Consider the following 24,008-nt stretch of genomic DNA (forward strand, 5'->3'; position numbering starts at 1 on the left):
TGAGATGACTTTGGAGACAATTCCATTATCTTGGTTCCTTTGCTAAACAACATGCCACACCTGTTACCAAAAACCCAAGAGAAGATATGTTAAGAATGTGAGAAGAGTGGCTGGATGAGGCCAATGTCCCATCTAGTCCACCATCCTGTTGTCACAGTGGCCAACCAAATGCCTCTGGGAAGCCCCAAAGCAGCACCCGAGCACAAGAGCAAAACTCCAGAAAGTGGTATTCAGAAGCATTATTGCCTCCCAGCTGTGGAGGCAGAGCATAACCACCACTGTTTTGTTTCCCATCACTCATTTCTCCAATTTGCCATTCTGGGGCTCTGTATGAAGTTGTGCATTATGGGAAGGAAGAAGCGAGAGAAGGAAAGTTGGGAAAGAAAGCAATAGTCAAGTGACAGGTTAATTTTTAGCTGAATGTAAAGCTCATCATAGTTAACAGGAAATTATATAGTGACTCTGGAAACATTGTGAGGAGAAAGCCATTGATCACAGTTTGAATTCCCCTCTTATAATCCTGAAAGCATACATGGGGCAGTGAGCACAAGAGGCTAGACATTCAGAAAGCAGCCTGTTTATGATGGGGGCCTGGGATCGTTCAGCAGGTATAATAAGGCAATATGGGATTAACAAGAACAGGTAATTACTACTAAGGGTTGCAAAATTAATGCACGAGAAAGAATCCATTTTGGCACACAGGAGGAAGGGCTAAGAGGAGGATTAGCAGAGAAACGAGACTTCAGAAGGGGAGAAAAACTTTTACAGCTGTTAAAAAATGGCAATTAAAAATAGTCCCCCACTTAAATCTAAAAAGTGAATTTAGGCCTCTCAGGTGCCTACTGCATCATGGGTAACTGTAGCTAATGCAACTGTAGCTAATGCAAAATGAAACAGGAAAGTGAAGTTTCTAGCTGGTGTGGGAAACCTGTGGTCTCCAGGTGTTGCTGAGATACAAATCCCATCATCCCTGGCCATGGTTGTGAGGGCTGTTGGGACTTGTACTTCAGTAGCATCTAGAGAACCCAGGGTTCCCGAGTGCTGTGCTAGCTGACAGATATTGTAAATTCACGCAACATTATTGAAGCCCAAGCAAATTTAAAAACTCAGGTGTGAAAATGCCCTTAGAGGGTGGAATGAACATGAAGCGCTCCTGTTTTCCATGGAGGTAAAACACCAGGCAACATCTGGACACAGAGAGTTAACTGTAAATGAAACAGATAATTCTAGACACAAATAATATGCAGAGGCTGTCAGTATTCTCGGTGGATATCCTCTCCTCTTTTTTTAAAAAAGAAAGTTAATATCCTGCCTATTGATCCGAAAAATCTATATGATGGCTCAGAAATAAAACCAATACAATAGCCAAAGAAGATGATACAACAGAAGCACACAGCAACAGCAGGGAAATCAAAATCAACAAACCAAGAAGAATTAATCTGGCTGCCCACTTGCACAAAGCTTGCATGGAGGTTACACAATACCTGTTCTTTACTGAGCATCCATTATATTTTCTTTAAATGATGATTATACATCTTCCTGTCAATCAGTCTTTATACCACATATTTTAATGAATCTACCTGTCACTGCATTCCCGCCCCAGCAATTTTTATTATTATTTTAACACAACAATACAAACAACACGTGAAACTATACAACGTTTTTCTAGTTTTATGGACATATTGGGTGAAGCCCAGCATAGGAAGAAGTGAAGCATTAATTAAGGTGATAGCAAAAATGATCTGCTCATAAACATGGAAATATTCATCTTGCCCTAAGTACCCGAAGGTCAGGTCATCATAGCCACTGGGCTACTTACACAACCTCTCCACACAGGGGCTTGGGAATCCAGGGGATACAGAGAGTAATGGAAACAAAATCTCCTCAAACCTATCCCTCTTAGATAATCCTCTTGTCATCCTTCTGTGCTGCATGAGGCTATTCAAAAGAGCTACATCTGAGATGCTATTTATCCAAGCTTCCATCAGGAGCTCTGAGTCAGATTTCCAGTGATAGGCAACAACAAATTGCACTGTTAACAAAAAAAGAACACTAGGTCTCTGTGCTTGATCTCTGGATTTTTGTCATTTTGCAGTGATAGCAGGGCTAGGGATAGATCAAGTTTCAATACTTCGGCCATAACGGAAGAGGCAATGGCAAAAATCCATGCCCCCCTTTTTTGCGCTTTGTTGCGGGTCCACAGCACATGAAAAAAATGAAGCATTTCCCCTGCAGTCCTTTTAGCACAAAGGGGAAAGGGTTTTGTTTAATCTGAAGAGCCACACTGTGGTCCAGAGCCATCGGAGAAGGACCTTGAGGGGCACCAACTGCAGGTGCACAAAGGTTATCTTAACCACGTGGGGGGGGGGAAGGACCACACCCCTTTCAACTTATGTCCATCAATTTGTATCTCAAGGTCTCCCTCCCAGACCTAAATGTGGGGTGTTCAAGCAGTGGGGTAAGGGGGAGGATACACCCAGGACCAACACGGAGTTCCTCTCCCTCCAAGGCAGAAAGTTGTTCTTAAGAGTTATTCGTTTCGCTCACTGCTCCCCTGGAGAACCACAGAAAGGGAAGTGCTCTAATGAATGGTGTGGAGGGAGAGAGCTCAAGCTGTACCCAAGGGGTCTCCAGAGAGACTCTGCTGAGTGGAATTAAGTGTTTGGCTTGGAATGCATTATAGTAGGACTTCAATGGGGAACACCCAGCCCGCCCCCCTCTGTGCTGGGTCCATAAAGCGTAGTGGGGCTTACCCTCCATCTCTTTTCCTGGGACACAAACTGTTTAACAGTTTTTGGCAATGTTTAAAACTTGCAATTTGGAGCAGGGATGGGAATCACTTGGAATACATCCAGAAATCTGGCAAAATAGACATTTTGACTGCTGTGATGCAGCTGAGGCAAATTAAGACGGCTCCACCTTTTTAATTCTGCCAAGATTTTTTTGCACAGGTGGCCAAAATTTTGCTCTGAGAATTGATAGGGGCCTGACATAAGAATTAGACCTAAGTATTTTTTTTTAAACAACAACACCACCACAACAAAATTGGGTTGGAGTAAAGGTAGATGCAGTGAATGGCCACTTGTGTTTGGGCTGGGACGTTAATTGGGAGGACAATGCATTTAGCGTATTGGATTCCAGTCCTGCTACATGATAAAACATACTGAGCTGTGATTTTAGTGGTTTCAGGGCTTGTCTGGGCTTTTGCAACATTAATAGCATGTTAGTCACCAACATATTTATCTTATGTTCTGCTCCACAAAGCATCACCCCCTCCAGAGCAAATGGCAAGGGTGAGAGAGGGCTACCTTGTTTACTGCTCCCCAGAAGGCTGATTGCTGAAGCATCGTCCCATTAATGGAGATCATTGTATGGGATTTGGAGTGGAGTAATTGCATCACATGGAGGAACTTCAACCACAACCACGTTTTGGAAAGTAGTAGACTTAGGAAGTTCCACTGAATTCTGTCACATTCAGAATTTGGTGCCCTATGAGGCCAACGCTGCAGAGGAGCGGGTAGAGTTGACTTCATTGATAAGGTTTATTACCTTACTAAATGCCCCTGCGGGGCATGAAGACAGTTTGGTAGGGCAGTGTTTCCCAACCTTGTGCCTCCAGATGTTTTTGGCCTACAACTCCCATCATCCCTAGCTAGCAAGACCAGTGGTCAGGGATGATGGGAATTGTAGTTCAAAAACAGCTGGAGGCACAAGGTTGGGAAACACTGTGGTAGGGCACTAAGTAATGATAGGGCAGTAAGTAATTTCACATCCACATTTATGAGGGTGATAGGAGCCCAGAGCTCTGGGTTTGAACAATAACAACAGTCTGGAGTTGTGCCACATCAGTGGATTTTTGCTCCCATCCAAAATAAAATAAAATAATCAAGCATGACAACAGTTCTTCTTCTTAAGCTTTGTAGTATTCCACCATGAAGTCATCAGTCTCTGGGGATTTCCCAGATTTGAGCTTTTGGATCACTTCCAACACCTCCTCCCAAGTTACAGGGCAGCTCAGAAGTTCTATCTGCTTGTCAGATAGCTCCTTTAATTTAACCTTGGAAAGGTATGCATTTATGTTACACTGATCCCAGACTGTCTGGCGATTACAAGGGTGCAAATAAATTTTAATGCCAGGTCATCAGTTGCCATTTGCAGGACTTGTCTCTCCAACTGACTGACTAAGAGTCTCATTTGCCATTTTGGACATGTTCAAAATCAGATTCTTCAATGTTTTTTATTTTTTTTTACTTGAGCAATAACAAGGTGGTTGCCCAGTCCGAGGGAAAGTCTTTGCCAATTTTAATGACATATTCATCTGCTTCTTGGGCCTCCTCCATTGTGAGGATTGTTTTGTGCTCTTTTGTGAGTGGCAACCTCTGCTTTTCATGTCGGAGTCAAGAGACCTCACCTGACAGCTCTGAGTACTCTCCCACAACTTCTTCCTGTAAGTCAAGTTTATCTAGCATACATTTGGGGACACACAGTCTCTAACATCACCTTGCTGGGAATGTAGTTTTTGAAATGGGAAAGTGGAAATAAATGCCATGTTGCCTTAGATGTCCCAATGTAACTGGAGAGGTTGTTCCACCATTAGCCTCAAAAGTTAGCCACTCCCCCAAGAACATTTTTTATAAGGTAAATTTGCTGTGCCTGAACAGTTTAATCCACTTTAATTGCACAAACCTAAATTTCCAAGTATACTATTTAATCCTTCCTACCAAACAGTGACAGTCTGGGGGCAACTCTAATCTGAACAGCAGGTCCAAGCATCAACAAGTTAATGATTTTTCCCTAAACTGCAAATGACCAGGATTAGAGCTGTATGTCAAACTCTGATTTTGCTGACATTTTAGTTCCATTTCAGAGATAGGTAATATAGCTTCTTCCATTTCTTGAATGCTGTTCATCCCAGGTTCCTAACCATTCACATTCACCACACATTTCCATATTTATGTATTCAGTTTCTAACTAACTAGTCATAGAGGCTTCAAAATAACCGTGAGGTTAAAAGAAAGAACAATTACAGTGAGGACAGCCAACCAAAATTAAAATACAGTAGATGGAAACTGAACAAATTTAGGAACCTCCCCTCAGAGGTTGATAGATGGGGTCCATAGTGAAAAAACTCCACACCAGTCCCCAAATTGCATCACCAAAGTAACTAAACACAAACATCATATAAGGGTTTGTTGACCAAATCAGTGATCCTGACATGTGAATCCCTCTAGAAACTCCATGTTCAGAAGCAGTATGCCTTATAATGTCTAGGTAAACATCAACACATGGTGTGGAATCATGACACTTTGCTGCTTGTCTTTATGGGTTGTTGCTCAGCATCTGTGCTCAGCAATTGGTGTTACACCACACATTATAGTTATTCACAAAGAGGTTACAAAGAAGGCAGGGAGCAAAGGGACACAGAGCAGTGAGAGCCATAAGCTTCATGTAACGTGCAGTTAACCCAGAGACAACATCCTCCCATGAAAGCCAGAATGCTATGTCAGCTCAAAGTAGAAAGCAGCATCATATGTACCTTTCACATCACAGCTATTCACGGAATACCAATAAAGTGAAATAAAATAAAAATAAAAATTATAATGTTATATCACAAGAGCCACATTTTGGCTTGGAAATGGTAGTTCCCACTTTGGTTGCAAAGTTAAGTAGATGCACAAATTCCAACAAACTACAAATTCTAGCAGAACAACAACGACTTAAAGACCTAAACAAGGACCTTAGCCAATTAAGACAACCAAGCTTATTCCTTGTTGAGTGTGCAGGCATGAGATAGTTGTGGCCTATCATGCAGCCAAACGTAGAGCATTCATCATGGACAAATCAGTCAAATGCAGTTCCAGCCATAGAAGGATGAAGTGATCACTACCTTTCTTTTGATTCATTAATATTTGCTGATTGCTTAAGAGAACATGGCAACAAGGAAAAGCAGACTTGTGAACACCTGGGCAAGACGCTGACAGTGGGGCTCACAACTCTACTGAGGCTCCAAACCTTCTAGCTGTCACCCCACCTTCCCTCTCAGCTGAGACAAGTTCATTGCAATTTGGGGGTTAGTGGCTGAAAACACACATACATACACACACACACACACACACAGCTTCCCACCCACATTCCCTTGCAATATGCAGATAAAATGAGAGGCAGATAACACCACAGTGTTTAATACTAGGAAGACTCTCCCCTGCCATTCCCAATGGCAGGGAACTGCAGGGCCCACAGGCAATGCCACCAGCCCTAGCACATGCCCCCCCTTGCCAGCTGAGACCCTGGACCTCTTCCTCACAATCGTAATGTGTTTTACCCTTTTGTTTCCCCAAAGTCAGCTGCATGTGATCACCACACACCCATGCAGCCCCCAAGTTGTAAGGCTGCCACTCATTTTATTATACAGCATCAGATCTAGCTTTGTGGGTAAGTTTGGGTTGGAAGTCCAGATGGACCGAACTACCACTCCCCACCTGGTCAAGATGCCACTGTCTTGCCAGTCTTGGGAAGTGACTACAGATGCCTGGACAGTAGAGTAACTGGGGGTGGGGGCTAAGCAAGACACAGCAGGGTGCTCAAAGCTGTCACTGAAGGTACCACAGGCTTCCTGGTTATCTGGCTGACCTTCTGATCCAATCTGTGGGCTTGAAAGAAACCCATAGTTCTACTCAGCACATTTCCCAAGACATTAAGGGTTCATGGAATGTCATGGAAGCTTTCCCCAAATCTTCAGCCTGTAAAGAACCAGATCATTTGTGACACTCCTTGGCCCAGATCCAATCCTGCTCATGAACTTTAGAAGGTTTGTGGAACAAACATAGCCCGAAGCAGTCCACAAACTGTTCCAGAGCTATCCAGATGATAAACTATGGAGAAGCTACATATGACAAAATGATGTAACATAAATGTACCATGTTCCCATGTTATAACACACACATATGCATTTATTTATACTTTTAAACATTTCATTCTCTTTGTTCCTCCTCCAAATTCCCACCACCACTAATCTACTTCTTATTCTCAAATAATATTGAATCACAACTACAGAGCTACAGGTCAGCCTCATGTACAATCAGGTATCATGTGCAGTGGTGGCTGCTAACCATTGGGACTGCTAACCATTGGGACTCCCCCTGCACTGCTTCATATCCAACTACTGAACCATCAGAAAATAATCCAGGATAATCCAGAAAACAAAACAAAACATACCAAAACAAACCCCACAAACTCTGGACCTAAAAGCACACACAGATTTCAACTGCACTAGTTAGATCAATAAATTAAACCAGGGGTCACCAACCTGTCATCCACCCCAATTACAGAAACCTTTACAGGAGCTCAAAGAGTCTCCTCTTTCTACTGAAATTAGCCTTGAAAGTTGCATACATATTCAAGCCAATTGAATAGGTGGTAAGACTTTTTTGGTTGTGGGGTGTGCACATTTGTGTGGTGCCCACCAGTTTTTCTGGTATGGAAACATGCCCACGTGTCCCAGAAGGAAGACAGCCCCAAATGCTAACAGAAAGTTTCCAGAGCAGTTCTATATGCAACATATTAATAGATTCAGCCTCCCCTCCCCAATATAATGCTCTGTTCTCTATAATGTTTGACAATCAATAATTGTGAGCATCAGTGATATGCTGTGTATGTCCCCAAATTAAGCTGCATAATTAAGCCCCTAAAAGGAGAATCAAGATGGAAAGTAAAGCCCACTACAAGTGCTCTGCCTGACCTAATTCTACTCTCACACAGTCTCAATGCCAGTCTATTGCACTTCCCCCACTCCATGGTCAAATGCTTACCTTAGGGGCCAGGCAGCTCTTTGGATGGAATGGGGCTGCCTGGCCTTGTGACCATGCAGTTGGGCTAATGATCCATGTGGTTCCTTTCAGCTCTACAATTCTATGAAATTCTTGCTATGAAATACAGCAAGGATCTTGGTGTCGTGGAGCCTACTTCTGCTTGGGATCACAATTCCTATCACAGACAGCCAGCACAAAATGTGAATGGCCAAAGATGGGGAGAGCAATGTCCCAAATCCAGGGTGTAAGTAGCTGCCACCACATCAGGATGCCAGCTGCGTCTTCTATCACTCTGGGAGGAAGAATGGAGGAAGGAAGCCAGGTGGACATAAGAATGCAAGAAGAGCCCAGCTGCATGGATCAAGCCAAAGGCGGCCAGTCTAGTTCAGCATGCTGTTCTCACAGTGGACAGCCAAATGCCTATGGGAAGCCTGCAAGCTCATACATGCAGCGGGTATGATCCATCCAAGGAGATGACACCTGCCTGGCCTCCAATATGGTCCCCATGCCAAGCCTTGGGCAAGGACAGACTGGGGGCAGTGGGGGAGAAAGAGGAAGTAAGCAGGCATGGGGTGGGTTGGAATAAGGAAGGAATCAGCATTCCCAATGACTCTCAATCACTTTCCTCATGAGTTTCAGTGTCTGAGAGATTCCAACTCATATTAAGGGCAAGTAGACTGTTGTTCAATCTTATCTGTTTTCAACAAGCGGCCTCTGTTGACATGAATGCAACATTCAACCAGGCTCTCAGGTGTGATTCAGACTCAGACCAGGACATCTGATTGTCTCAGGAGCAAATGGGGTTGATGGTCTTACGACATGGCAAGGATTACATGTTGTATGAAATGGCCCCTCCACATAGTAGCATTGTTTCTTATTATCTGGTGGGCTTGGGTCCACCTCCTCCCCAGACCCACTCAGCCTCCATGTCTGTGTCATTGCTGAACTTTGAGGTTTTGACACCCCCACAGACAATCTATGCATGGGCTGCTGAGAATCTAAACTGCTGAGCCTTTGAAGCATTCCCTGCCCCCTGCCTCCCCCCCCCCCAGTTGACCTACTTGTTCAAGATGCAGCCTGCAGGTTCACTCGCTCCCTCAACCTGCTCAAAAATGTTTCCAGAGTTATTGCATTAAACAAAGAACCAAAACCTCAATTTCCCAATATCCCACATAATAACCCAGTTCCAAAATGTGCAATGTCGACAGCTCCTTTGCCATCCCTCACAAATGGCTCAAGGCTGCATTCCTTCTCTCTGACTTACAAACACAGATTGGTTTCTGAGAGGACCACTGGCTACTCTTTTGACAAGTGATTGTTTTCTGTCCTTTCAGTTCAAATGCAGGCTGGCATTCAAACGTCAACGAGTCCCCGTGGCGAAAGGTTGACCCTTGTCTCTTGCCGTAGGCTGGCACTCCTGGATCTCCACAAGTCCCCTGGTCGATTTCTGAAAAAACACAAAAAGAAAGAGACAGGAAGAGAAGTGGGGAGGGCAAAAGGAGACCTGGGTGCAACTTTTTTTTACAATCCCTGGATTTTATTCTTGCAAAGCTAGGAACGTTCTTTTTTAAACACAACAAAGAACACCACCACTTGTGATTAAACTAGGGAACTTTGGCTTGTTTTCCTTGTTTAAATAATAATTTGGGGGACACTTCTAATTTTCCAGTGGCAGCGATACACTTCTATAGAAGAATGTGCAGTTCCATGACCTTGTTGCCCCCTTCTGGCCTCATTGCTCCCCTTCCTGGGAAATGAGTCTGGCAATTTAGAAGTATTGCAGAACCTCATGTTTCCAATCTGATGTGGAAGGCAACTTTGGGAGCTGAGAAAAGCCAAGAGTGACATGGTCTTGGCAGCCTCTGGGATGCTGGCTTGCCACCCCTTGGTATAAAAAGCAAGTTTTTAGATCTAAAGGGGTTTTTTTTGGGGGGGGAGTGGGTCAAATCTTCTCTGAAACAATGCAGCTCAAAGTGTAGGATGAAGGGGAAGTTACCTGCAATCATGTACAGGCTGTTTCCCAGTCTCTCCTGTAAGTTTTTCTTTTAGATACAGAATAGGGGTGGGGGTGGGATAGCAGCAAAAAGAGAAATGCCAACATCTAAATGAGCTGCTTGCTAATCCTCAGCCCAACACACAAACACACACACACACACAGAGAGAGAGAGAGAGAGAGAGAGAGAGAGAGAGAGAGAGAGAGAGAGAGAAGGGGAGGGAGAGCGATTGGTAGGACCAGAACACCTATAAAACTGGGCCAAATAGTTTAAGTGGTATTTTGCCAGATTAATTGCTAAAAATACATTTGGATCTATTTTCAGAGTTCATCTCATTCTATCTGCCTTCCTAACTGGCCCACTTTAAGCCACTATTGTCATCACCTCAAATGTATTTGGATGTTTAATTAGAGAGGGAGGAAACATTTCCTAGGCAGTGTTTTTGTACTCCCTGCAGGGGAACTGAATATTTATTTCATTTTGTGAACATGGCTGTATGAACAATGTGAAAAGTCACTTTGCTAAGAGAATTTTCCAAAGCTCAGAGCCATTTTGAGCATGAAAATAAGCAGCACAGAAGTAATGGCGAGGAAGTGCAATCCACCTATGCTTCCTCTGTCCCAGTTTTTCCATTGAGTAACTTTTATCATGTCATTACAGGGAACTGTGGTGCTGGTGGGTTTCTCTTGTGGCGACTTTTCCACCTTAAAAATTATGATTGTGTGAACTGGCTAATCAAGGCAATTCCCTTTACCAAATGCCCAGGGTTGCCAACTTGAATAAAATATTTTGGGGGAGGGGAGGTAAGCCCTGTCCCAAATAATTGATCACATGACACAGCACACACCATTTGAATGACAATGCTCATCAACTGGGGTGGGGCTGGCCCCCTCAAATATTTTATTGGGTGTGTGTGAAGGAACCTGAGCCCCAAGAACTGACTCCCATGCAGGTGCCTTTAAGTTATTAATTACATTAAAATTGCCATAGTGAACAGTAAGCCAGATAAAGTGTCTTCCTGTGGAAAGAGAATGGCAGCAGAGTGGAAACAGCCCCAGCCATTATGAAATACAGGTAGGAATGGAAACGGCTGCCTTTTTACATCCCTCGTCTTCAGAAACACTTTTTGTAAAACACTCCCAATGCTCCTCTGATTAATCCTGCCTAACCCTCCCTCATTGCTCAGGGTAAATTCTGTGTCTCTTCCACTCTCCCTGCTCTGCTCACCTAACATGGAAGATCTTGGTATCCTGCACAGTTTCACACACTTATGAGGCTAAGCAACAGTGATGCCACTGGCGCTGTCCAAGCTCGTACTCAACATTGAACTGCAAGCGTCTGTCAAACTTGAACTTTTCAAATCAAACAGAGAGGTCCCCCCAGCCCTCATGCCTCGTTAACAGCTTGTACACAAGCATATCCAAGTAAAAGGGTTGTATGAGTGTACACTTCTTGATTTCGACAGTTCAGCTGTGTACACCTATTGTATATACACAGAACGTAACATGTGAACACCCTTACTAGGACAGGCTTGCAGAACCATCAGAGCTGTGATTTCTCAAAGGGTTCCTGCAATCGCAAGAACATAAGACCCTGCTGGATGAAGCCAATGGTCCATCTAGTCCAGTCTCCTATTCTCACAGTGGCCAACCAGCCGTCTCTGGGAAACCCACAAGCAGGCTCTAAGAACAACAAAACTCTCTCCTCCCGTGGTTTCCAGCAAATAGATTTGGAAGCATTATTAACTCTGGCTATGGAGGCAGTGCACAGCCATCACGGCTAGCAGCCATTGATAGCCTTATCCTCCATGACTTCGTCAAATCCTCTTTTAAAGACATTCAAGTTGATCAACACTGCCTCCTTGTGGGAGTGAGTTTCATAGTTTAACTGCGTGAAACTCCCAACATTCAGTTTCCCTGCATGTCCATGAGTTAGTGTTATGAGAGAAGGAGAGAAACATTCCTCCTTCCACATTCTTTGCGCCATGCATAATTTCCTATCACGTCACCACTAAAAAGTCCCAAATGCTGTAATATTTGCTCATAGGAGTGTTGCTCCTTGTTCATTATGCATGCCCTTTTTTGAACCTTACCCAACCCTACAATATCGTTTCTGCACTGAGGTAACCAGAACTGCACATGGTATTCCGAATGTGGTCACACTGATCAGAATAACTACAGGAGGAAGGGGAAAAGCAAGAGGCAGATGGGAAAGGGAACTCTTTTGATTAATGTGTTGTGTTGCTGAATATGATGGATTGAGGCGTGGGGAGATGGCTGGTGGGCTGAGCATGTCATCTGCTGGGCTTCTGAGCACCTGAATTGACTTAAAGATCCCGCCCATGACTTCTTGTACACACACACCCTGCCCCCTGAAAAATCTCAAACAGATCTGAGGAGCTGGCTGGCTCATTTTTACTAAATTAAATGTCAAATCAAAGTGTGAAGAGATGCAGGGTGTCAGCTCTTTTGCAGAATCATGATGGAAGAGAGAAAAAGTGTATGTGTGTGTATGTGTGTTTTGTGTTGCATGACCATCGCAGGATCATCTCATTTATTTTATTTATTTCATAAAGTTTAAATACTGATTGATTGTAAAACAAACAAACAAACCCCAAACCTAGCGTAAAAGATTCTCTCATTTCTAAAACCAAGGCAAAACGCCCTTTTGTGTTTCTGCAGAGATATACAAGCCTTGGGGAGATAAATAGCATTCTGAATCCAGGAATATTGCCTGTGTGCAGTCATCCCCCAGTCCCAGTTATCTGCTTACACACCATTTCATTTCTAAAGAATTTCATTTCTCCCTCTTGCTATTAACACCAGCAGTTTCTCCCTTTCATACCTTCTCCAGTACTTTCCTGCTATTAATCTGTGTCACATTATTCCCATTTTCCACTTTCTCTGGCCTTTTTTTATCCCCTTCATCTGTGATCAACCACCTTGCTTTCATTGCCCTTTCTTTTAAAAACTAAACTAAACTAAATGTTTCTCTTGGTTTTCTCCTCCTCCTTCTCCTTCAGTTTTTGATAGCAAATTTGAAACATCTTTTGTGACACCTGCCTTACAGAGAAAATTACATAATCCATGATTTGCATTAATCCAGCTCCTGTTTTGATGCAGGCTGAACAGCAATGAGATTTTCCCACTGCTGAACTGTCTCTGGAAAGGCACTGATGCAGGTTGGACTCTCTGCCAAATAACTAAGATGGAGACATGCTTCATAGGTGGTGAAAATAGAACAAATTGTTGTTTTCAATTTTGTCACTGCTGATAATATGTCAAGGACACAGGCTCTCAAACATGCTGGATTCTATGCCCCACCATAGCTAAAAACCAAACGCAGGACATTAAAAAAAATGATTAACTGTTTATTCATCAGGAACTCTGAGCTACTTAATGCTGAAGAACTCCCCCCAACTCCTGTGGGAAACTTTGATAAGTGGTCAGGGTTACCCAACTGGCAATCACCAAACAACACCATGATCTCCTAAGCCAGCAAGGGAGGGGACTCTGGGTCTAAATGGGTCTGTGAGGCTGTTTTCCCCAATACATCTGCTCCACACCTCACATCAAATGTGACTACAGGTGTGGGACAGGTAAAAATTAAAGTAGGGTTTGACATCAGTGCTGATCAGCCCTGACTTCAAGCACTGCTGGTATTGGCTACACTCTGGAGTTCCCAATTGGGAGCTCTGGAATGCCCCTAGTTTCAGGTTATTTTTGAGGGTGTACCTGGATCCTCAGCCTCTCTTGGAACACCTTTTTTTAGTCTCTGTTACTAATGGAACACTGCTGATGAGACTTCCCTGAGTGCTGTCCTACCAGAGTTTCCCTCTTCTCTGACAGAACAGGTAAAAAAGTAAAGGTAAAGGACCGCTGGATGGTTAAGTCCAGTCAAAGGGTTGTGGTGTTTGTCCTCAGACAGCTTTCCAGGTCATGTGGCCAGTATAACTAAACAGTTTCTGGCACAACCATAACAGAAGCCAGAGCACATGGAAATGCCATTTACCTCCCCACCACATCAGTACCTATTTATCTACTTGCGTTGATATGCTTTCGAACTGCTAGGCTGGCAGGAGCTGGGACAGAGCAATGGGAGGTCACCCCGTTGTGTGGATTCAAACCACCAACCTTATGATCAGAGAAGAGTTTCCCTCTTCTCTGGAAGAACAGCACACATGCTTCTGGCCAAAAGACTTTTTGCAGGATTACATTCTTCTCCTGCTTATTTGTTTAAAAGCATTTATAAGCAACTTAATGTTTTTAAAATAATAAAAAAAACCTCTAAGCCGTGCAACACATAAAAACAGCAAACGTTGAGTGGTATCCAACACACTTGCTCTGTCAGTTCAGGGATTTATGCTTGTGCAACAGAACTACCCCCATCTTCCCCTCGTGCACACACAACACACCCCTCAAATCTCTTCCAGAGGGTTGGGAGATCCCACAGAACAGATCTGCACATAGGAGGACAAGAGAGGGGAATGGTCTGTTGCGCAAGTGTAAATCCTTGCGCTGAAGGTACAAGTTACTTCATGTTACAGTGGACACAGTCCAATATGAAAAATACAACATAAAACCAGTAAAACAGTAGTATAAAAACATAGAAAAACAAATCAAAGCAGAAATTCAGGGAATTCAAACCAATAAAAACAGGGCCCAATCTCATTGGTCAGGCAAAGCCTGTGCCTATAAAAAAAGGAGGGATTTAAAAGACATCTGAAGCAACTGATTGCTGCTTCATGTCCAGCAGAGGAAAGGGCATTCCATAATACAGGAATTCCATTCAAGTTGATCAAATTCTATTTAATGTGATTGTAGTTGATGATGTAATGCTCTTTTGTAAAAAGAAGACGTAAGGATTGATGTTATCCAATTTCCATTCCAGTGCATATAAATAGAAACACATTTTCAAAACTCTTGTAATAATCCAATGCAATTTTTAAATGTTGTATACAACACTAGTTTAATTAATTTGTATTTGTAAACAATGTGTATAAAAGCTATTGTTAAGTGCTCTGGTTTTAATAAAGTCAATGCTTTTAAAGAGGCTTGACCATTATTTGACTGTATTTGACTGTTCAATTTTTATATATTTCCTAAATAAATAAACATTTGTCACCCTTCACCATAAATATTCTCAGGGTGGCTCATTAAAAACACTGAAGAACAAAATATACAAGGAACAAAATAAAACCCTTCATAGAGTTATTGCAGAGGAGGGGGGGAAGCATAATGGCTAAGAAGGAAAAGTCTGGGGAAATAAACAGCACTCAGTCTGCCATTGGAAAGGCCCTTCCTAGGGTCAGAGCTCCATAAATGTGGGAGGGAACAAACATTTGAATGCCCTATCCCCACTTGCCCCTGTTGGTGAGGAAAGCTAAGGGTAGGACTCCAATGACAGTTCTGGGTGTATGGATAGGACGATCTGGAGTCAACTGGTGAAAGCTATGCACACTGCAGAGTATAATGGAGCCCCTTGTAGGATAAGATTTTTTTCAGTGAACCCAGGGACACTTATTGTTTGCTATGTACATGTGAATGCTGAGAAAGCTGTAAATCCGGGAAATGTCCCCGGGAAACAGGGACATTTGGTAACCTTATTGTAGGACACCCGCCAGTCTTGTTGGGATTGCTGACTCCCATGAACTGAAACACATCAGCACCCCACAACAACTGCATACTTGCAAGAGGCAATGGAGGGCACATGCTTTGTTTTAGGAAAAAGGTTTGCCTGCCATGACTTATCTTCTCATTTAGGAACCCTTGACAGGTTTCCAAACCATTTCAGGAGTGCCTGCAACCTTTCAAAAATGCTCTTCCACCCAGCAGAAGGGGTGGGTAAGTGCAGACTCACAGCATCAACAGGAGGTGGATTTGAGCTGAAACAACTACTGACAGTCTCAAGTAACAGAAAGGAAAGTAAGCAAGCATTAGATTGCACTGTGGGGTTGGCAGATCAGGGGTGTATGACTTGTAGGCAATATTAATGTAAGTACATAAAAAAAGCCTGATGGATGAGGTCAGTGACCCCTCTAGTCCAGCATCCTGTTCTCACAGTGACCCACCAGATTCCTGTGGGAAACCCGCAAACAGGCCACAAGCACAAGGGCAATCTCCCCTCCTGTGGTTTCCAGTAACTGGTATGCAAATTAAGCACAATGAAGGGGAAGGCATTGAAGAAAAGTTTAGCAAAAGCGAACTCCAGATGGCTTAAGCAAAATGTCAACTGGCAACGTGAAATGTTGCCCCCCTTTTAGTCTTCACTCCATTAAGTTTTAAAGTCGTTAAGAGGGGTCAATAGCAGTCAGTCTGGAGGCGGAGCGACAGAAAGGGGCGAGTGTGGGGAGAGAAGTACATTAAAAAATAAACATCCCTTGAATATTCGGCAAACATCCATTACAAAGGTCGGCGAACTCATAAAGCTGTTTTGGCAGAGAGCCAACAAGGGTGTGTGTGTGTGTGTGTGTGTGTGTGTGTGTGTGTGGAATATGTAGCACTCAGAGAAAACAATTTGTTCTGACCTACTTCTTTTGAAAACTAGATGATGAAATCATCTGATACAGCAAGAAAGCTAGTCGAATATCTGCAGCGCAATACATCTGCAAGTATTTGGGCATTAATCTGCTGACTTAACCTGCAGAGAGCAGGGCTTGGGTGTGGATCACAGAGGCCCACTATAGTCTCCCCTGCCCTGTCCATGGTGCTGAATGCACTACTGCCCTGCTGGACACATAGCAGTGCGGCCAGTGTGTTCACTTTCTGTACACTGCAGCGCCTCATTCAGTGACTCATCCCTAGCTCCAGACCCACAGGTTGCTAAACAGCCACAGTATGCATGAGAAGAGGGCTGGGTAGGAGTCTCTTTTCATGCTATACAGTGATATCTGCATTCCTATTCTTCATTGATATTTGCCAGCCAACTCTGCATTGAGACAGACAGAACAATCCACAGACCCCCTTAAGGATAGAAAAATAGGGAGCAGCTTTAGCTCAGTACTTTGAAGCACTACTGACAGTCTGTGAAGGAGACAGTATACTTCCAAATACTAGTTTCTGAAAACTACAGGAGAGGAGAGTGCTTTATCCTGCTTGCTGGTTTCCCACCAGCATCTGAATCACCACTGTGAGAACAGGAAGCTGAACTAGATGGGCCACTGGCCTAATCCAGCCAGGTCTTCTTATGCTCCTATGGATGCTCGGGTTGCGAATGTGCTTCCCGCACATGTGCGGGTCACGATTCGGTTCTTCTGCACATGTGCAAAGCGTGATTTAGTGCTTCTGTGCATGCGCAAGCGCCAAAACCCGGAAGTAACCCATTCCGGTACTTCCGGGTTCGATGCAGTGCACAACCAGAAATCATGCAACCCAAAGCGTCTATAACCCGAGGTATGACTGTAATAATAATAATAATAATAATAATAATAATAATAATAATAATAATACCCCACCCATCTGGCTGGGTTTCCCCAGCCATTCTGGGCAGCTCCCAACAGAACATTAAAAACAGAATAAAACTTCAAACATTAAAAACTTCCCTAAACAGTCACATTCGTTGAAGTATCCTGATCTTCCACCTTTTCACTTCCCTTTTATCTTATTCTAATATAATGTGCAAGCTGATGCCCAGAACTATAATGGGCAGGTTGATGCCCCGGGTTGATGGCACATGAACAGAGGTGATGGTAGCAGATTGGGTGGAGCTCATATTGAGGGACTGGTGAGCAGGCGATGCCAGATGTCCCTACTCCTCTCTCTCTCTCTGTGTGTGTGTGTGTGTGTGTGTGTGTGTCTGTGTGTGCAAGCATTCCCAGATCTGGCTGCACTCCCAGAGTCCCAGGTGGTAACAGTGGGAAGGAGTGCATCTGCATTTTGCTATAAGGAACATTTTAATTTTTAACACCACCACCACCACCCTGGAAAAAAAAAAGACTGAGAAAATAGGAACATAGAAAACTGCCTTATACCAAGCCAGACCAATGACCCATCTCTCTAGCTCAGTACTACACCAACACTGGGTGGCAGCTCTCCATGGTTTCAAGTAAGGGACTCTCCTAGCACTGCTTGGATTTGCAGGGAACCGAACAGAGGACCTTTTGCATGCAAAGCAAATACTCTGTCATTGCAAGATGGTCCAGTTATGGTTGTGCTAAATTGCTAATGCAGCTCATCCCTCTTGAGGAATAATCCACAGGAGCTCTCACTTAGTTAAATTCTTGTCCTTTAAGTTAAATAAGACACAGGAGAACCTCCATGGCAGCTGTAGCAGAAAACAGAAAGACTGGTGTGTTCAATTGATTCAGTGCTCTTTAAATACTGAGGAGGGGGGGTTATATTTGTTTTCAAGAGTCAGCACAATAAAAGAATGGGGGGGAAGGATGCTAACAAGAGCTTTTCTGATAGGTATTGGGGGTGGGAATACAGTATAGATGGAGAAGAGACATTCAAACACTGCAGGAACCAAGGTTTTCATTTTTATTTTTTAAAAGGAATATATACGTACTTCAAATGGGGGGGGGTCATGTGAATTTACAGTGAGAGGAAAGAAGGGCTGGGGGAGAACCATCCATGAATGCAGGTCTTCCCTGCTGTGCTTTGCAGAGAGATGGGCAGATGGGAAGGTGTCTGTATGTCCTTGCTGCGGCTAGGATGGCTACGCCAGAAGTGGAAGAGCTTGCATTTAAAAAAGGATCAATGGGTGGGTGATGAGTCAGTGTGATGCAGTGGAATGTGTGTTGAACTCGGCCTCAAATTCCCACCTACTCCTCCATAATTTTCAGTGGGTAGCATTGAGCAATAACTCCTTCTTTGCTGGTAGTGAGCGAAATGAAAAGACCCCGATGTACACTGCCCTGAGTTCCTGGACAAAAGCCAGAATACAACTGTGATAAATGAGTGGTGGCTAAAACTTAAGGAGGGTGGTACTCTAAAGAAGACAACAACAACAACAACAAATCGGTGAGGGAAAGTGAAAAATGAGCATAGTAGTTGCACGTGGTTGGAAGGGGAAGCTCTAGGGGGAATAGCAGAGGCGTTGGCAAGCAAAACAAGCAGGGGCACAGCCCCTAGTAACCACATAATCTGTAACTGTAGTGAATTCAAGAACTCTGAGAATTTTGGAACACTCATTGGCTTTACATGACCAAAGGATTGGAAAACATAACAGAATAGGAGAAATTATTTTTGTAAAAAAACACACAACCCAACACACACATGTGCGTGTGCGCACACACACACACACAGTTTTCCCCTCAGAGACTTGCTTATTTAAGTCTATTATTTATCCAATTACATTTCAATATGAAAATTCAGCTCCACTAAAGACTTTAATTAGCGGATTAAATAAGGTACCCGGCTACTATAATGAAGTCCAGCCGAGAGGGCCAATCTTAATAGATTATGAAAGGGGGAGTCAAGCTGACAAGCACCCCTCCCATACACCTCATGCTCACTACTTTCTTCCCTTCCACCCACCTCCAGACAGGTGTGCTGGATAGTCATGTTACATTGGTATAAGATCAAGGTATTGTATTCAGGAGACTTTGTTAAGCAAGACGCTATGAACTTGTGGTGAGTCTGTGTGCAAGCCACTCCAACACTTGAGATATTCTGCAGTTCTCTTAACGTGTGTGTGGGGGAGTTGTAAGCCACTTTGAGAAGCTGCTGCAGGATAGCGGCTAGTTGCTAGGGAGACCCAAGTATGAAACCCTGCTCAACTGCAGAGCTTGCTGGGTGACTTTAGAACATTTACTATCATTCAGCTTAACCTACCTCACAGGGTTTTTGTGTGGTAATGCTGTGGGGAGGAGAACCATATACACTGCCTTGAGCTCCTTGGAGGAAAGATGTAATATAAGTGTAATAAACACACTCAATTTATTGATAAAGCGGTGGGCTGTGGCTTTTAAAAACATATTAACAATTATACTAGTTTTGCTTCTCTTGAAATCCCACAAATGTGCCTGAACAGGAACATCCAGATTAAACTTGGAAGACGTTGCTTTAGGAAAACCTCAGTGGGGACTTAGGGCTGTGCCAACACCACTTCCCTCCACATGTGATATGCTGCTAACCTTAGCAATACATTTTGCTTCCTCAGATAGCTCACCCAAGCAGAAACCTACAAACTGCCTGAGGCAACTCCTACACTCTTATATGACCCACTTATATGTCACAGTTTCTCACACTGCGGTACCAGAGGAAAACTGATTCCGGTTCGCCCACACTGGGTGCCAAGCCGAGAGGGCCCTGCAGGGGGCACTGCAATGATGATGTAGAACGGAAGGCAAGAGGTGGCAGGAGGAAGGGCTGCCACTGAAATTTGAAACCCCAAAGTCTGCCTTTCCTGAGATCCCATTTCACATCTATGTCTGACATCCTGGTGGTGTCAAGAGGAGACTTTCCCTCCTTATCCTCAAAATGGAAAGGAAAAAAAAATCATCTTCAGAAGAAGAGTTTGGATTTGATATCCCACTTTATCACTACCCGAAGGAGTCTCAAAGCGGCTAACATTCTCCTTTCCCTTCCTCCCCCCCAACAAACACTCTGTGAGGTGAGTGAGGCTCACAGACTTCAAAGAAGTGTGACTAGCCCAAGGTCACCCAGCAGCTGCATGTGGAGGAGTGGGGATGCGAACCCGGTTCACCAGATTACGAGACTACTGCTCTTAACCACTACACCACACTGGCTCCCATGCAGTGAGCTCAACTACTGACCAATCTCCAAAAGCATATTGCTTGTAATCCTTGCCTAGCTGGTGGTAAATTTGTGGGTGGGGAGAGAGAAAGGGTTTCCACACATGTGGGAAACCTCCACACCTCATTGTGACTCAGGCATGACCTTGATCATGAGCCCCACTGCATGTGGATCTTTGTTTTTATTTCTAAAGCCACACACTGCTACAGTATAAAGATGGCCTGTTGTCAGGGCAATAATAGACTCACATAACCTGCATCAGACTTTAGGTCAGTGAAAACCAGCTTGCTATGAATCTAGGAATCTGGAGTCACTGGTTTGAGTAAAATTGGTTGCAAGTTTTGCCTCAGGGTGAGCAGACTGTATTGTTCACCAACTGAGAGACACTCTGTAAGTTGAAAGATGATTCATGCCATTGTCAGGATATACAAGGCTGCTGTGAAATACGTAAAAATAAAATAAAAAATATATAAAACCATCCTGCCTTCCCTGAGTTCAGTTCTCCACATTTCCATGTTAGTTTTCCAAAGTCCTCATGAAAATTCTTAGTGCTACTTTCTCCTAATATACACTTCTTTGTTTTGTTTTCCTGATATATGAATTTTTTATGCACACTTGACTCTAGTAAATGAATTCTTGCCCCTATTACTTCACTGGAGAATGGCATTGCAAAATTCAGAGAGGTGTGAATTTTAAAGAATGGCTGTGTTTCCATTTGCTTATTGTTGTGAAAAGTGCAAATTAGGTAGGTTTGCCTTCAAACGTGAACTGAATTGAATGTTTCCCCAATCCTTAACCCACAGTAGGTGTAACAAATTGCTTTTTTGGCAATGGGAGATACTTAAATCTGAGGCCAGCATTCTATTTTCTGGACAACAGTAAGCAATACTATTGCTGGACCAGTGTGTTTCCTCCTCCACCACCACCTATTCCTCACCATTTTACCCTGGGATGTCTTTTTTCTCCTTTGCTACCTTATTAATCAGAATAAGATTAACACTTACATTTCCAGACTGGCACTCCAGGATGGAGAACCTGGCCAGGATATATAGCTATTTAAACATGCTACAGAAGCCAATATCTCCCCTTTCCCTGATATTTTTTGGTGAGGTTCCCCCTGCCCCCGTTTCCATCTAGGTTTAACAAGGATCCATTAGCTGTACTTTCTTTCAGACAAGCTGGCTGTAAAACTACATCCAGTTTGCAAGTATGTTGCACATAATTTCATCACCTAATTGGCAGCCCTCTAATTGCTGCTTTCCTCTACAAATTTCTCATTCTGTGCCCCAGCTCAAAAACGCTTTCAAGGCGGGATGCATCACCACTACACTCCCCACTGCCTTGCACACAGCTGGTTCAATTAGCAGCAGGCTACCCCCAAGGGAAGGTTCCCAGCAGGTTACATGTGATGCTTTCTGTATTTTTGCTATTCACACTAGAGCTGAAGGAGGGGGCATGTTTCACAAACACGTTGCTCACTGCTGTGTGCCCTCCCCTTTTGCAGAACAGTGCAAAACTGTTTGCAAGTAGAGTGGAAGATGTGTTGACTGGATATATGTGTATATTTGGTCCAAGGGTTACACTCCCTCAAGGACATCCTCCAAGAGGCCTCATGTCAGCAGTGGGTGGAGGCAGAAGAGGTGGAATGATAGACATGTACAGTCCAACTAAGTTTTACTCAGCAGAGACCCACTGAAATTAATGAACATGACCAAGTTAGGCCCATTAATTTCAATGGGCCTATGTTGAGTAGAACTTAGTTGAATATCACCCTAAGTCTCTAGCATTCATCCAGACAAGCAAGAGGCATTATCACAGATCAGCCAGGCAAAATCATTCCAGGATAGTGCAGTGCAGGACCACAGGGGTGTGGAGCCAGGGAATGTAGGATGTAGGACTGGGAAGGGATGTGGCCTGGGAAGAATCCCACAGGAAACATAGAGCCCTAGAGAGCCACATTTTGTTCCCAGACCGAAGGGTGGCCACACCTATGCTAAGACAACTGGGCTAACTCTCTTTCACCCCAGTTAAGTCACACATAATTGACTTTTTTGAGCAGAATGTGGATGGACATTTGAATGGCTATCCCAAGGATGTTGTCTGAATCTTAATGTGCATCTCTAACCCTGAGCTAGTCCACATATAAATAAGTGCAAGCAGAGTTGGATGAGGCTGAAAGTCTTGAAGCTTGATGAAACAGGGAACACCAGTATTGATGATGAGACAGTGTGGATGCATTCTCCTTCCCCACATCTGCACACAGAGCAAGGACAATGGGATAGACCTCATTTGCACTTAGCAGCATCAAAACTAATCTGATTGGCTGCATGGTACTTTTATCATTGTGATCAATATACGATCCCTGATTGCATGGTTCAGCATCATGTCTAGTTTTGGGCAAAGCCCTTTTAAGTCAGAACAATGAGGACTAACTGGAATTAGGTTCAGAGACTTGTTATCTGTTGCTGCCCCAGAGGGCAAGATTAGATCTAGTGGTCTTAAATTAAGGGAGGGTAGATTTTGGTTGAGCATTAGGCAGCATTTCTTCATGGTAAGGGCATTCCAGCAATGGGGCCAAGGGTGGATGGGCTTTCCCTTGCTGGAGGTAGTTGGAAACTTTCTGTAGTAAAAGGTTCGACTGCATGGACAACTCTGTGGTTCTATGACCGACTGGATAGAATTCCTTGTGGCAGTGGTTGCATCACAGCCACAGTCTTTGCAAACTATGAGCTGTATCCAACCAAGTTCTACTCAAGAGTAGTCCCATGTCAGTCATGCTCATTAATTTCAATGAGACTACTCTTCGTAGGACTAACACTGGCTACAACCTTATGACTACACACAAACATGGAAAAGCACACAAAACAGTGGAAGGATGATAAACATGTTTGTGCCCATCTGCACCTGAACAACAACTTCCAGAGCCAAAACATAAACTCAAAACAATGCACAGCAACACTAATTCTTGTCCCCTCCTCCCAGGTTAGGAGGGATGTGTGATTTCTGAAGTCTCACAGCAAGATGAAAAACCCATTTATGTTTCAAGCTGTGCTATTTTGCAAATAATTCTACAGAAGTTGTTGGTCAACATGTTGTTTGTTTTGTTAGATTTGTGTGGGTGGAAAGGCTATGTCAATTATGTGTAGCATACACTGACAGACTAATAGGGGATGGAATAAACCCATATAAGTTGCAAAAACAACTTATTTTCTGATCTCCTAGAGGTGATTTTCTTAATACAAGAGCCTGTTGAGTGGCTATTTATACAGGATGTGGCATAGTACATGCTAGGCACATCTCCTGGTTCAAGGGCCTGAAACCCTAGAGAACCACAGCCAGTCAGCATACTCAACTCCAAGTTCAGTGCACCAATTGACTGACTCAGTAAAGGCAGCTTTTTATGTTCCTTATACTACTAGTAACTCTCCAGGGTCTCTAATAGAAGATGCCAGGAAATCTGGAGGTGCCAGGGGATGAACCGCCCTGAAAACATCTGCATACACAGCATA

The 24,008-nt window shown here is 43.6% G+C and overlaps 1 protein-coding gene across 9 annotated transcripts in view; it reads right to left on the minus strand.

Moving 5' to 3' along the window:
- The window catches only part of CSMD2 (CUB and Sushi multiple domains 2), a 489,690-nt gene that overhangs the window by 161,884 nt on the left and 303,798 nt on the right, over window positions 1–24,008 (minus strand). For 8 of the 9 annotated variants that reach the window (XM_081921159.1, XM_081921158.1, XM_081921161.1 and 5 more), the window contains one exon: window positions 9,073–9,255. The exons of the other annotated variant lie outside the window; for it this stretch is intronic. In XM_081921159.1, coding sequence (XP_081777285.1) covers window positions 9,073–9,255 — 183 coding nt within the window. The remainder of the gene's footprint in view (window positions 1–9,072; window positions 9,256–24,008) is intronic. 9 annotated transcript variants of the gene reach the window in all.

Source organism: Podarcis melisellensis (genome assembly GCF_964234715.1).
Source record: "Podarcis melisellensis genome assembly, chromosome: 8".
Classification (NCBI taxonomy): Eukaryota; Metazoa; Chordata; class Lepidosauria; order Squamata; family Lacertidae; genus Podarcis; species Podarcis melisellensis.